General features: G+C 36.6%; 1 protein-coding gene across 2 annotated transcripts; it reads right to left on the bottom strand.

Annotated features, from left to right (window-relative positions):
• Window positions 1-8: 8 nt before the first annotated feature.
• On the bottom strand, window positions 9-12,649 carry LOC113775078 (alpha-L-arabinofuranosidase 1-like). Of its 2 annotated transcripts, none has more exons than XM_027319811.1 (18): window positions 12,073-12,649; window positions 10,370-10,578; window positions 9,906-9,960; window positions 8,830-9,041; window positions 7,708-7,829; window positions 7,455-7,602; window positions 6,015-6,084; window positions 3,978-4,123; window positions 3,814-3,859; window positions 3,638-3,690; window positions 2,866-3,010; window positions 2,521-2,639; window positions 2,327-2,398; window positions 2,127-2,230; window positions 1,515-1,571; window positions 1,210-1,408; window positions 404-550; window positions 9-250 (listed from the first exon to the last, which is right to left on the bottom strand). In XM_027319811.1, the coding sequence occupies exons 2-18, from the start codon at window positions 10,544-10,546 to the stop codon at window positions 92-94; spliced, it is 2,031 nt and encodes a 676-aa protein (XP_027175612.1). In that variant the 5' UTR covers window positions 10,547-10,578; window positions 12,073-12,649; the 3' UTR covers window positions 9-91. The 2 variants fall into 2 exon arrangements, with proteins under 2 accessions (XP_027175612.1, XP_027175614.1); XM_027319813.1 differs by lacking the exon at window positions 12,073-12,649 and adding an exon at window positions 11,681-11,733.
• Between the last annotated feature and the right edge of the window lie 1,095 nt (window positions 12,650-13,744).

Below are 13,744 nucleotides of genomic sequence, written 5' to 3'. Positions count from 1 at the left end.
TCTAAATATGCTTTATAATATCATCGTTACGATTAATTAGTAAGAACATGATGGTTTATCTGATGAATCAGATACACATGATGGTTTTGCATTATGAGGATGATGATGATCTAAGAACAGAATCGGATCCTGCAATTAGGATGTTATTGTCTGACTTCATCGACAAGTCAAATGATGTGAGTGAATGAGGAGAGAGCACCACATCCATGACCTCCCCAACAGTATCCAGCAGAGTTTTGAATGGCACTACCTACATATTCACCAGGAGGAAATCAAAATTAAAAAGGAAAAAAAACCAAACCAAATCATTCAAGATTTTACTGTTTTACATGTCTTCGACGGCATTCAATGTGTGAATTGTAAATTCATCCTGGTGTAAATTACTGCAAAATATGCTTATTACCTTTTTCGGATTGACAAATGAGTTTTCATCCATTACATTGCCTGATGTTAACTCTGTCTTCGTAGAAACAAGTGATTCTGTTGAATTCTGCCCCAACCCGGAAACAGAAATCTTGAGAGCCACCGCAGTGCTTCCAAAGTTCACAACCTGGATAATATTCAAGTTAAAAACTCTTCGAAATACAAAAGGGAATATGAATCCATGTACTACAAATTCTTAGAGATGATATATTTGTTTCTTTTGGTCGCTGAAACTAACTTTGATGATACCCAAGGCCAAGAGAGATGTGAAGAAATGAACTGAAAAAAAGAAGTAGTTTTCCTAATGCAAACGAGTTGGGAATGCTCAGTCAGGGCAAAGAGGACATAGAAAAAGAAAATGAAAAATATTGCACTCTCAGCAAGTCGGCTACGAATACCATGAAAGGTTGTTGTACTTTAAGGCTAAAAGAGATGATTTTGGTCCAAGTAGCCCAGATGTGGCATCAAATTGCTGTAGTAAGCACAATAAAACGGGAGAGCAGTTTTTTTTTTTTTTTTTCCATTCATTACAGGGAATCTGCCAGAAGAGTTTGAATTCATTGATCATATGTAAACATCAAGAATGGAGATACAAATGCATGAGAAATGAGAGAACTTTTCCAAGTTGTGTGGATCATGCGCTGGAAATCATAATAGCATAAGCATGCTTTAGTAGCTCAATCAACATCAATATTTTCTTGGAGAATATGTGCCCTTAAGAAACCCTTTTTTTTTAATAACAATCTACTCAAACCGAAATAATAGCACATAATATAATAGTCATACCTTTACTCTCAAGTAAGTCTTATTATCCACTGTACTTTTCCACTGAATAGCTGATGCTATAAGTGAATTTGAAGGATTAGGTTGTAGTGTAGAATTGAGAAGAGTTGCACCATTTGACTCTTTGAAAAAATGCTGCATCCAATAGCTAGGAGTCCCATACACCTGTGAAGAGTCGAATACAATCGCATCTGGATTCCACCTGTATCAAAAAAAAAAAAAAAAAAAAAAAGATCTTCTTGAAATCCATCATCAATCAGAAACATTTTGGAACCAGAAGTTTTACTGTCAAAACAGATGAATCTGACCTCCTGTCATTGGTATTCACGAACAAAGGTGCATAACTTGCCATTTCAACTACATCACTGAATTCAAAAAAAAAAAATGAAGTCCTTATCAGCCAAAGATTCTATCTAATACTGATGGATATACTCCACCCTCAAGCATATTTAGTAGTGTATATACCAATTAAAACTAGGTTTTGTTTACCACTAACAATTGAAGTTTCACCTTTCAGCCGATTTTCAGCAATAATAATGACATATCAGCAACTGCATCTTTAACTGAAGAATGTGATCTCTAGATTATGCTAGCAATTCAACAAAATATGGATCTCAAATGGCCATAAGAAAGTGTTCGCTATTAGTAGACCTAGTTTGGCACCATACAGATTGCCTTTTCCATGTAAGTAAATATACAGCAGTTTCTTACAAAAATGCTACCGGGTTAATTCATCAAACACATGTGACCTACAATTTCATTTTGTTGGATTCTCCCTAAACATATAGCAAATTCAAGGATTTTCTTCCCCACCGAAAACCCAACAAGGACCAATTCATTATATTGTTTTGCTCTATGCGTGAAATATGTACATCTATACCATATAGGATTGCCAAAGATTGTTAGGAAAATAAAATAACCTATTTTTTTCCACGCCAATAAGGAACGCAGCTTCAGCTAGTGCTGCCAAAAGACTACCCGTGCCAGAATCATTTCCGGTCACAGCATACTCACTCACAAAAACCTACAAATAACACACCAGACTTTAGACCCACAAAAATCTAAACAAGAAAATGAAAAACTAAAACTAACATGTTATCAGACAAAAAACGTTGCACACCTTTGGACCATCGCGTGGGGTATGATCAAACTTGTGAGATTGAGAGAATATAACATTAGCATTTTCATAAACCTAACAAGAAAATACAATACAAAAGTTACACTTGTATAATGAGCAGCTATATTATATAATGAGCAACTAAAGAGCATGCTGCTTATAGAATGTTCCAAATACATGAAATATTAGATTCTCACATGATAATCAAACAAATGAGCCGGATGATCCAACAGTTTAGAAGTTCCATCACAGTTCGAAATCATTTTGATGTCTGGATAGGATTGGTTTATAGCAGAATAGAACTTGAGGTAATTTCCTGAATCACGAGGAAATAGGAGGAACATCAAAGATTCACCTTTTACATAAGCTAATGGTGAACTAGATCCTTGTATATTAAGCAAATAATGTTATTTCACATATTTATTCATTTGATACGCACCTCACTATACCACTAAATAACAAAATCTAATGGTGGTGTAAAAGGAAAAACAAAAAGGTTAATTTGCTAAAGGAAAGCACCAACTCTAAGAAGAGATGCATACCACGGTAGTTTTTCTTCCCACAGTCCTCATTACCAATAGCAACATATCTTAAATCAAAGGGTTCGGGGTGTCCCAGTGCAGCTCGAACAGAACCCCATTTGGATTTTGCATCACCTTTTGCAAACTCAAGCCCATCCAAAATTTCCTACAGCAAGACAATTTTAAGGTCAAAATTATAAGAGTGTACAATGAAATCTTGAAGATCAAATGACCAAGGGATGAAGTGTGTGTCTGACCAATCTAAAGTGTCGTATAGTGCACTTCTAACTTTTGCAGGATAACAGAAAAAACCGAGCTACATTAACCTCTAAGGAGAATATGTTGCTAAAACTCAACGAAATTAGCACAAGTAATTCAAAAGCAAGTAAAAATATTAAGAAAATGACCTTAATACATGTCACTGGTGCAAGAGCAATGTTCACATTTGCAAGTCACCACATTCAAGCTATCACTACTTGCCTATGACAAATTTGTTCAGAGGAAATTATATGATTTAAACAAATTCATGACCTTGTCATATTTAGGACTTTGTTTAAGCATGATCTAAACAATATCAAGGAAGGAATCAACAATTAATACTGACAGACACAATGTTGATTGATCGTGTCAAAAATTGATGATCTCATATCTAATCAATAGGTCTCAAAGTCAAGATGCATCCAAGTTCTACCAGAAAGATTTTCATTAAACACAGGAATATATATATGCTGCTATAATGCTTGATCTAATAATGGATGGTTTATATATATGAAGAAAGTACCAAGAAACTTACTTGTACGAAAGGAAAGACGCTAGAAGTGTCAACTTCATCATTATGGCTGATTCCTGCAAATTGTGAACAGCACTGTATCAGTATTACGATAAAGGAGAAAACAGAAAGGCAATCACTGAATTGGAAGAAAGGTCACAAAGAACATGTTATAATTGCAATAGATTCCAGTATATTACCATTATTGAACACCCATACTGGTAATGCACCAAGGTCCTCCGCAAGCTACAGAAGAAAAAAAAGGAAGGATATAAAACTGTTAACATTAAGAGAAGATTACCATAGAAATATGATAGTTAAGAACTAGAGACCCAAGATCCTATTCCTAGAAAGCGGATGTTACCTGGAGAAACTCAAAATGCCCCATTCCATCATCTGTCCAGTAATCCCAAACGTCACCAAAATGCCCAGGCCTCTCTTCCCATGGTCCAATAGTTTCTTTCCAGCGAAATGCATTTCGTAACCATTCACCTTCAACAAAGCAGCCACCTAGCAAATACAAGCGCAAAAAATAAAAAGGTGAATTGCTTAAACAGATCTGAATTATATCATGAGTACATAATATAAGGCCTATACAGCCCTAAACAATATCACTGGTAGTACATACAAGCACTCATTATGAGAAATAGGTCTGAACTCATAACTCATAAAATCTGTTCTTAAACAATGTATTGGATAAAAGTTGAAGCAAATCCCATCAAGAACTAAAGAGCCGTTTGGCCAACGTCCTGAAAAAGAGATCTGAAGGATATGTGCTCCATTATCCCCCCAAATTTATTAGAAGTTGAAATAAAAATTTGAAAAAGGATGTTAAAGAATTTTGCACTTCCAGTGCCTCTGAGTCCTTACTAAGACTAATAGTGAACTAATTGATGAAATAACTATTATGCAGAACACAAGAATAAAGCATAATGAGTGCAAATAAATATAATTGATAGTTTCTTGAACTACCCTCAGTAGCCTTGAACAATGGAGAGAAACTAAAACAAATGTCAACTCGTTTCCCACATCACTGCTTTAGGTAGGTTCAACATGCACTTTGAAAAATTGAAACTCCTGGTATTATTCCATGTTCATACAACCAAATAATACATATAATATGAGGCATGTATAAATTCCAACATCCACTTGATGCAGCTTAGAAACATTTCACTTGTCAGAAGAGATGATATGACTGCAATCCAATATTTTTAACCATCTAGCTTTAGCCATCTTCAATACTTCATTATCTCCTTTTACAAGGTTGGTGTCTCGCAAGATTTTCTAAAGAATTACGATTTTTCCAATATGAAAAAGTATGAGCTATGCCATCTGGTTCACCGGTACTACCAAAAATTCTCATGCCAAATCGACTACTATTGATGGTTTGGTTCCTTGGAACGCAAAGGCCCCAGACACACTTCTGGTTTCCATTCCCACATGCCCAAAGGGCAGTGGCAATAGTTTGGTTCCAGAAGCTGTTACTAGATTGAGATCTGTGGGTCTTTGCACCACATCTATAGATCCACTATAAGTTTTTTCCTTGCTGGATTAGGTCCACATGATTTTTCTATCTTACAAGAGCTAGGTAAGTGTAGGAAATCACTTTCTCCACCACCTAGTGTAAGGGATTTACCATCAGTACCAGTTATTGATGAAATCACATCTTTCAGTACTGGACAAGTCACCCTAAAGAAAAGATCATGGAAATTAAGGAAGGCGGGAAGAATAAAATTGATAACCATCATAGGCTGATGCTAGTCTGATAAGAAAGGTCTCATAAGTAGCATGTTGGACACAGTTCATGAACTCATTAAGCAAATTATTCAAACAAGCTTTCATACAGAAGAATCTTTGAGATAAGACTTCCTCAATTGTTCTATAGCTTCATTTAGACTTAATGGTGCTAGGAATTTAGGCACCAGTAGACCTGATTTTTCTAATCTATCATGATTATTTCAGTGAACGTCAATACCTCAGTTTTTATTTCAAAAATTTGGGTTGTCCCAATTCCTAGATAAGATCACCACTGAATGCACCCTTCAACAATCTCACTCAAGTATCTTCAGGTATTTATGAATTTCCTTGAACTTTCTCAAGCCTGTTTTCATGTATATTTTCCGTTGTTTGAAAGACCATCTTAGAAACTGGGAATAATAACCCAAGTGGTCGGACCCTCAGTGCCAATATTGAAACTTGACTTGAATGGATATTAATTTTCTCAACTGATAACCAGAGTACCATTAACATATAGAATCTACTCTGACAACACCCAATTCAACACCATGTAAGATGTTCTTTGCAACACCAAATCTGTCCTCCAACTTCATTAAAATAATTGCAATTATCAATGCCACAAGCCAAGACGCAAGGTTGATGGAAGAACCAAAGTTAGTAATACCTGGAAATCTGATAAAAGCTGGTCTCAAATCTTGAAGCATACTGAAAAGATCATTCCGAAAACCATGTCCCTGTGCAAAAAATCTTTATCAAGGACAAAAATTCTACAGAATAGAAATTTAATGAAGATCAAACTGTAAGCTCTAAGCTCCTCTGCAAATAGACAATACAATACCAGATTGATTTTATATCTTTGAAGCCACCGAGTAGAATGCTACTACACATTCAATATGTAATCAAAACCGATATACTTCGCTGAATAACAATTCTAAACTCTAATACTCCTGAGGTTTAGCAGTTAAAGCTCAAATCCAACGGACTGACAGTTAAAGCTTGGCTGATAGATTTTATCCCCATCCCACCAATCCACCCCAAGGTCCTAAAGCTTAAAGTTGTTTCCTAACTCTAGTTGACCAACATCAGATGAGGTTCAATTTGATTTTGCACTTTTGGGTCTATTCTCATAGTTCTGAAAGTCATAATTATAATAGAGGATGACAGTTTAAACAGATCAATTGTCAATGACGGAAAATAATTACTATAATGTTTAACTCATAAGAATCCATGTCAAAATTGGCCAAATGAAGAGGTAAAATCCCAAATAAATTGTGCACTTGTCAAATAGAATCGAAGAATTCTCATTTACTGTAAGAAGCCTTGTCCTGCCATCCAACTCAAATCTCAGATATACTATTCTATGCTGAATTCAGCACCTACTGTAACAATTAACAGGTTAGTGGGTATTTCGGAATACAACTCTTCTAAGTACCACAAGTTAATTTGGTGGATCAATATTAGTGTGTAAAAAGAAATTGGTATATTTGTATCAGCAGTGTGGATGATTCCAGATTGCACCTTTCCCTAACCAAAGAAAAATTACAGAATCCCAACAGTTATTGCCCTCTCACGATAAATCTTGTGCTCCCCCATAAATTCTGGTGACAAATGTTGGCTTCCTCAGCTCTTAAGAAGCATCACGGGAGGTGCAACAGTTTTTTCCTTGTGTAATTAGAATCAAAATTTTAAGTAGCACTAGGACAATTGCAAGCTCATCAAGGGTTACAGTTGATAACAAAGACAGATAGCAGAAGTTTGATCTACCCAGGCAAATGCACAGATAGCAGAAGTTTGATTTATCCAGGCAAATACTAAATTCAGGTAAAGCCACCTTACAAATCTTTGACCATAAAAAACTATGAAGAGACTCACTGGTATAAAGTTATGAATTAAATAGCAACTTATTGGCCCAAATTGTCATGCAAATTTAGTGAATCATATTGATAAGGATTTTTTAGTTTCAAAACTTTGTCATAGAAATTTTCTGATATAAACACCCAGAGTGTAATCTCAACGTGGAAAGCCTGTAAATTCTATTCCAGCTTGTTGACTCACACAACTTAACCAACATTCTAAAACCTAACCTCTACCATGAAAAACTTACCTTGTATGTGTCCAAAGGCATAACCGAAACTTGATCAAACCATATAACACCTTTTGTTGTTGTCGTCAGTTGCAACCTTGATCTGTGATCAGTTGATCTTGCTTCGAGCAGAACTTCCATCTTTGTCCAGTTTGAAACGTCAGCAGCACTGCAAGGAAACAATGAGGAAAACTCAGTAAGCAATAGCTGATATGGCTGAATCAGTAAATAAGAGAACCTCTGAAAAACTGCATATAGGTCTGCTGAAGCTCACACGATATTTGCAGTAGCCAGAGTCTGGAATCCATTTGACCCAGTCAATGATACAGATACATTAATGGGACCAAGAGAACGTACAAAGAGAACCACTTTATAGGTCTTTGCTTGTTCAATATTCTGAAAGAAAACAAGAGTTACAGAGAAGATTTAGCTGAACAACCATTCCAATATATTCTGAAGAACACTATTATGAAACTAGCATCACTCATGCATTCATCAGTTGATGCCAGAACTTATGCTGTAAATCACACTGAAATACAAATTATCAAATGAATGAACAATAAACATCGACACAAATCATCATGACACGCAGACAAACTAAAACCATGCAGAGGTGATGCATTTTAAGTGAAGAATGCATGTGCTAACTATACTCTTCAAAATCAGAGTCCATTGCCAAACTAAAATTGTTCTCTCGTCCTTAATTTTTTGTCCATTCGAGACCCTTCAAATGCTTGTGTTAACGCTACCAGAAGGTCTTGTCCCCCAGAAGGCAATCGCTGATCTTGTGGGTGAAATATAACTTAGCCAGATTGAAGTGCGGAGTTTAAGAACTATCACAGATGAGCAAAATAGTCCTACATATTATAGCCTCTCTCTATCTCTATCTCTCTCCCTCACTCTGATGTACATAGAAAAAACCCAAACCTCTTGTAGTGCGGTGCCAGAATCCTAATGACAGCGAAACAAAACTTGTTGGATGCAGGTACCACCATGAGCAATTCAATCATCCACAGCAATTAAAGTGCCAATAGGACCAGAAACTTATACTTAAGTTGCAGAATGTCAGTTTTGAAAAGGTAAAGTCAAAAATAGGGAATGAAGTCAGCATATGTGCTCCACTATTCTATGTATTACAATACACCACCAATGAATAGGCCCAAAATACAACAGGCCTTTGATGCCAGCATAAGCCATAGATAGCAAGTTAAAATACAGCTGAAACTATCACATGACAAAGCAAGTCAATTTTGCTCTTTGCCATTGTCAAAATGGTAAAAACCAGCATTACCAATATTAGCTGAGGTTGTGCTGTAAAAAGAGCAAGGGAAAGGATACTCCATAATAGCTTGCATCAAAAACTTACAAAACCACAGAAGAGGGAATCAATTTTTACCATGCCCCAGAACCCAGGATTATAAATGCCAACTCCTCCAACAGGACATTTATTGGCACCTCCACTGTCACAAAGAACCTCCATTTTCAGTGCAACTTTATTTCGATCAAAGCATGATGAACGGTCTGTTGATACAATCAAAGATGATTCATCCCCCAAAATAGACCAAGGGTCAATATTTGAGGGAGTGTTGGGGCCCCCAGCTTCAAAACCTGAAATTGAATTTTCACAAGCAACTGGTCTGTTACCACTGTGATAGTTTCAATCAATGTAAATTGTCTATCAAACAAGAGTAATGGCAACAGACAACAATCCTATGCAGGGTGCAAGGGTTGAAAACACAAGAAGCAGAAGATGCTGCCCTAGACACCATAATTTATTTGACAGGCGGATAATGGCAGGTAGCTGGATAACAGCTTGCAATATCAGATGCTCATTTCCACTTAGCCAAACGAAAAAAGTAGTGAAATTGCAAATGACCTCTCTTTTTTTTTTTTTTGTTTGCTCAAAAATGTTGTTCAATAGAAGGATTATTCAAAAAAAAAAATTTAAAACATTCTGGAAGAAGAGAAACTGAGAAGGCAACAAAAGGAAAGAGCAATAAGGCGAAAGCATGGTGTAGTTCAACTCATAAAATTAGATGACTTTTGTACAGTAAATTGATGTAAACGTACTGTCATGATCAAGCATCAGGTTAAATTCCATAACTAACACAAAGCCTGAAAACTGTGATATGTTACAACACAAGTTAGGAATTCCAGGAGTATTGAAGATGCAGTTATTAGGTAGGTGAAATAAAAAGAAAAGGAAAGGAGTTTGCATCAATCATGTCTGTATTGCAATGCAATAGAAGAAAGGACCCCTAATAGGGACAGAGAAGAGGACTGAGTAAAATGCATTTTTCACAGAAAAACGAATGCTACTAGAATAATTTGCCATGTCTAACCTTCTTTGATTTCACTGAAGGTGCATACAAGTTTGCCACTACCTCAGACAAATTAGAACAAAGTTGATAACCAAATTGATACTACTTGGCTTTTTTTCCAACTTGCATACACAAAAAATATGAAACTGACCTCGGTTGCTAACAAGCTCTGCCCACAGTCCACCAGCTCCAGCATGATTGATCTCCTGAACAATAAAAGCAAATATATTAATGTATGACAGCTAAAATTCACTACTGAAAATAGAAACGGCCTTGACTTTGTATATAATCAATCAAGAGTTAAAGGTCAACAGGTTCTAAAAGTTGTCCCCAAACATGAATAGTCTATTCACATAGCTGTGCCAAACTAACTCCACGTAGAGATCAACAGTCGGCTCGCAGATAAGAAAAACATTTCACAGGATAAATAGCCTAATAATAAGCATAAGAGAAAGACTGATTATAATTTTACACACTCTTCAATCAAAAAACATATGACATGAAATATTTTCAAGCAAACCAAATTTTGGAATACTTAATTTAGCAATTGCAGTTATAGCAAACAAAAACAATTGGCCTCTGAGTTGGACCAGTTTTATTCACTAAAAAACTAACCTCAAAGAATATACCAAATACAGTATCAGGTATTTTTCTTGCCGATGCTTCAGAAACGTTTACAAACAGAAATGCTGCCTGATTTGTATCAGTTCCGAAGGCAAAACCCTGATAAGGTATCCATGAAGCAAGTAACAAGCAAATCACAATTGAATGTTGGGCACGACTTGAACCCATTTCCTCCTCACCGCATTAAGAACTTTGACACCCTATTTAAGTGTGAATAAAGAAGGCAGTTGGGTTCAGTTTGGGCCAAAATAACAGAATTAAAGTAGTAAAGCGGGCAGAGCATACGGCTACTTTCCGCAATAACTGGATGTCACTACAGATATATAGGCAGTATCGAATAATGCAGATAAGATGGGATGTCAGACAGTTGCTTCTGGGCAATGTAAAATTACAATATCCAAACTACAAGAAAATACATCAAAGTTCCGTTCAAACAAAACAGGCAAAAAATCAAAAGAAGAGGAATTGGGCTATGCTTTGTAGTTTGTACCACTGACATTTGACAACCTCTTCTAAGTGGAGCACAATCAATCAACTTAGGACAAACGTGAACAAGCAAAAAGAAGCTAAAGCTCCCAAGAAAAAAACAGAAGCAGAAAGTTCGAAGCTTTTATGCAATTGTGGAACATTGAAATTCAAAACGAGAGGCAGAGAGAAAGAGGGAAGAGAGAGCTGCAGAATTGGAGGGTTGAACAATATGTAACAGCATTCTGAATGAATTTCAGTTCAAGTCATCGTCAGACTGACACACACACACACACAAGATAGCATAAAGAGTGCTGGTAAGGAACAAAAAGCAAAAGGGTGCAAATTGTTTCAGGGATTGATTTCAACATAGGTTTCCCTGAAACAATAGAGCATTATTAACTAAAGGACACGTGCGTTGAATTGGGAAGACATGGGAATTCGTTTGTGAATGGGAAGAGCCATACGGATATTATTAACTTCCCTGTTTTGTTAGTTATGACAACGTATAGTGTTATTGGCAACAAACATTCATTTTCATTTGACCCGGCCGGCTGAATGAAGACGAAAACTTGTTTTTGTTATTGGGCAAAAAAATAAACACCAAATTACGGTGGTCATAAGCCAGAAAGATGAAAACTTTATACTTTTAGTACAACTAATGCTACTGCTACTACTACATTTTACGGGGCAGTAAACAAAGGAAGAGCAGAGCCGAAAAGAAGAAAATTCCAAAGAAGAGAAAGTATGGAGAGAGAGAGAGAGAGGGACGAGAGATAGCGATAGCGATAGAGATAGAAATAGATACAGAAAAGAGGGGGGGGGGGTGTTAGTTACCAAGTGAGCTCACAAAAGAAACTGTTGAATTCAGTTCAGTTATGTGAATATATATACGACACCTCCGGTGTTTGCATTCAGCGGTGAGCGTGCATGTCCAATATTTATAGTGGTTCTAGTCTTCTACTGCTACTGGTACTAGTGTACTACAACTAGACTATAAGACTAGTAGAATGGCTGCCAGCAGTAATTTTTCATTTGGAGATTTTTTTAAAAAAAAAAAAAAGACTAGTGTCCGTCACTCTATCTGTTTCTGATGAGTGCAAGTTACAAAAAGGAGACGAAGGAGACTGGAGATACCCCAATTCACCTTCCCCCTTTCACCGAACCCCAAAAAAAAAAAAAAATGAAGAATCTTGGTTTTTTTTTTTTGGTTTTGGGTGTGTGCTTACCTTAGCGTTCACGTAAGCAGAGTTATCCCTTCGAGTTTCAGTTTCACCGCAGAGTTAGTTGGCGGTGTGGATGTCCCAGGCAGTTCTGTGCAGAGATGCTTTTAGTTTCGACGATCTACTTTTTCCAAGGGAAGAGAACTAGAGAAGAAGGAAGAGACGGAGGAGGAGGAGGCGAAGGAGCCGCCGATGATGAACATCGGACCTTGACAGTTGAAAGTTTCTTTCCATGGCCCCCACTAATCCTAAAATTGTAGTATTTGTTACTTGTACTCCTCCCCTTCTACCATATCTTCTATCTGTAGACTATAATTGATTGCTGATGATGATGATGATGATGATGCTGACGCTGACGCTGACTTGGACTGGATTGCATTATCCGACAATCCTAACTTTCATACCACCACTAAAGTCATAAGTGCACTCCCACTACTAGCCGCCGCCGATGATTATCATTTCTCGTCGATTCGATTGGACCCAATTTCGGTCCATCCTTTTCCGCCGATGATGAATGCTCCGTGTTTTTGTTTGTTTGCCAGAATTCTGCACAATCAGTTTTCGTTTTGTTATTGGCCTCAGGCAGAGCCAGGCAGGCAGTATCTTGATGAATTATATCTTCTTCCCGGCTTGAATTTAAGTCCTGTATTTAACCATCTCTGTTGTTTTTATTTATTTGTTTTAGATCGACACAAAAATCGGTCATCACATCACTACTACATCTGGTAGTAATTAATCATTACGCACCTATGTATTTAATCACTGCTACATTCGGGGTGTCCGGGCCAACTAATTCCCTGCGGCCCTGGAGAGGACGTCCCAACCCATTCCGAGCACGTTAACAGCGGGACTCGAACATTGATGGACATGCCTAAAGAGAAACAACCGCATCGGCCGAGCTACCCGTTGGGAGCGTATTTTGTGTTTATTACCCCAAAAAATCTTCTGAGCCGGGGGAGGGAGCAAATTTGTTACCGGAATGTCTTTCTATCTATTACTAGTATCTATCAGGGTGGGAAATTTTTATAGATACTCTCAAAATTAAGGGATGATATTCAGATAATTGAGTCACCTCTCGTGAGCTTTAAAAAATTATAGAAACCTCTCTTAAAAAGTATGTCTAGGTAAAGATCGATGTTGTAAGCTAAAAAAAAAAAATTCAATAAGTATCCAATATTGCATCTCTCCCCCCTAATATGTAAAACAAATTAAATGCTAAAAAGTCGACTATCACTGTAAAAGATTTCAAGCTAGTTTTTTGCAGAAAAATTTAAAACCATGTTTTAAAAGCATTCTTCTTTCGTGCTTTGGAAATATTTTTTTGGTTAAGTAATTTTTCAAGATACTTGTTTTAACAAATGCCTCCCTGATTGGTTTGGTCGACTCTTTGTAAATTAATTGATAAATTTAGTTGGGAATGAAGTATAATGTACTAAATTAGATGACATTAAAGTTTTAGGATAAAAAAGCTCTTTTAAACTCATTTTCACTTAAAGTTTGTGAAGTTTGTGAAGGCTATATTAATCTTTTCATAACATTAAAAAAGGTAACCATAATTTTTCAACCCTTTAAAGTAGACCGCCACGAAAATTAATTTAGATCATTTTCTACAACTAAAAACAGAAGAAAGAAGGATACAAAGCAATTCTGATCCATTTCCCATCAACGTCAAAGCGTG

The sequence above is a fragment of the Coffea eugenioides genome, chromosome 6, assembly GCF_003713205.1.
Source record: "Coffea eugenioides isolate CCC68of chromosome 6, Ceug_1.0, whole genome shotgun sequence".
In the NCBI taxonomy this organism is placed as follows: domain Eukaryota; kingdom Viridiplantae; phylum Streptophyta; class Magnoliopsida; order Gentianales; family Rubiaceae; genus Coffea; species Coffea eugenioides.
This window is presented reverse-complemented; position numbering and strand designations above follow the sequence as displayed.

Coding starts and splice junctions, on each gene's coding strand:
- LOC113775078 (XM_027319811.1), bottom strand. CDS start 10,546: ATGGGTTCAAGTCGTGCCCAACATTCAATTGTGATTTGCTTGTTACTT. Junction 6,085..7,454: donor TGCCTTTGGACACATACAAG/GTAAGTTTTTCA, acceptor TTTTTTGCACAG/GGACATGGTTTTCGGAATGA. Junction 2,399..2,520: donor CTCATTTGTTTGATTATCAT/GTGAGAATCTAA, acceptor TTTTCTTGTTAG/GTTTATGAAAATGCTAATGT.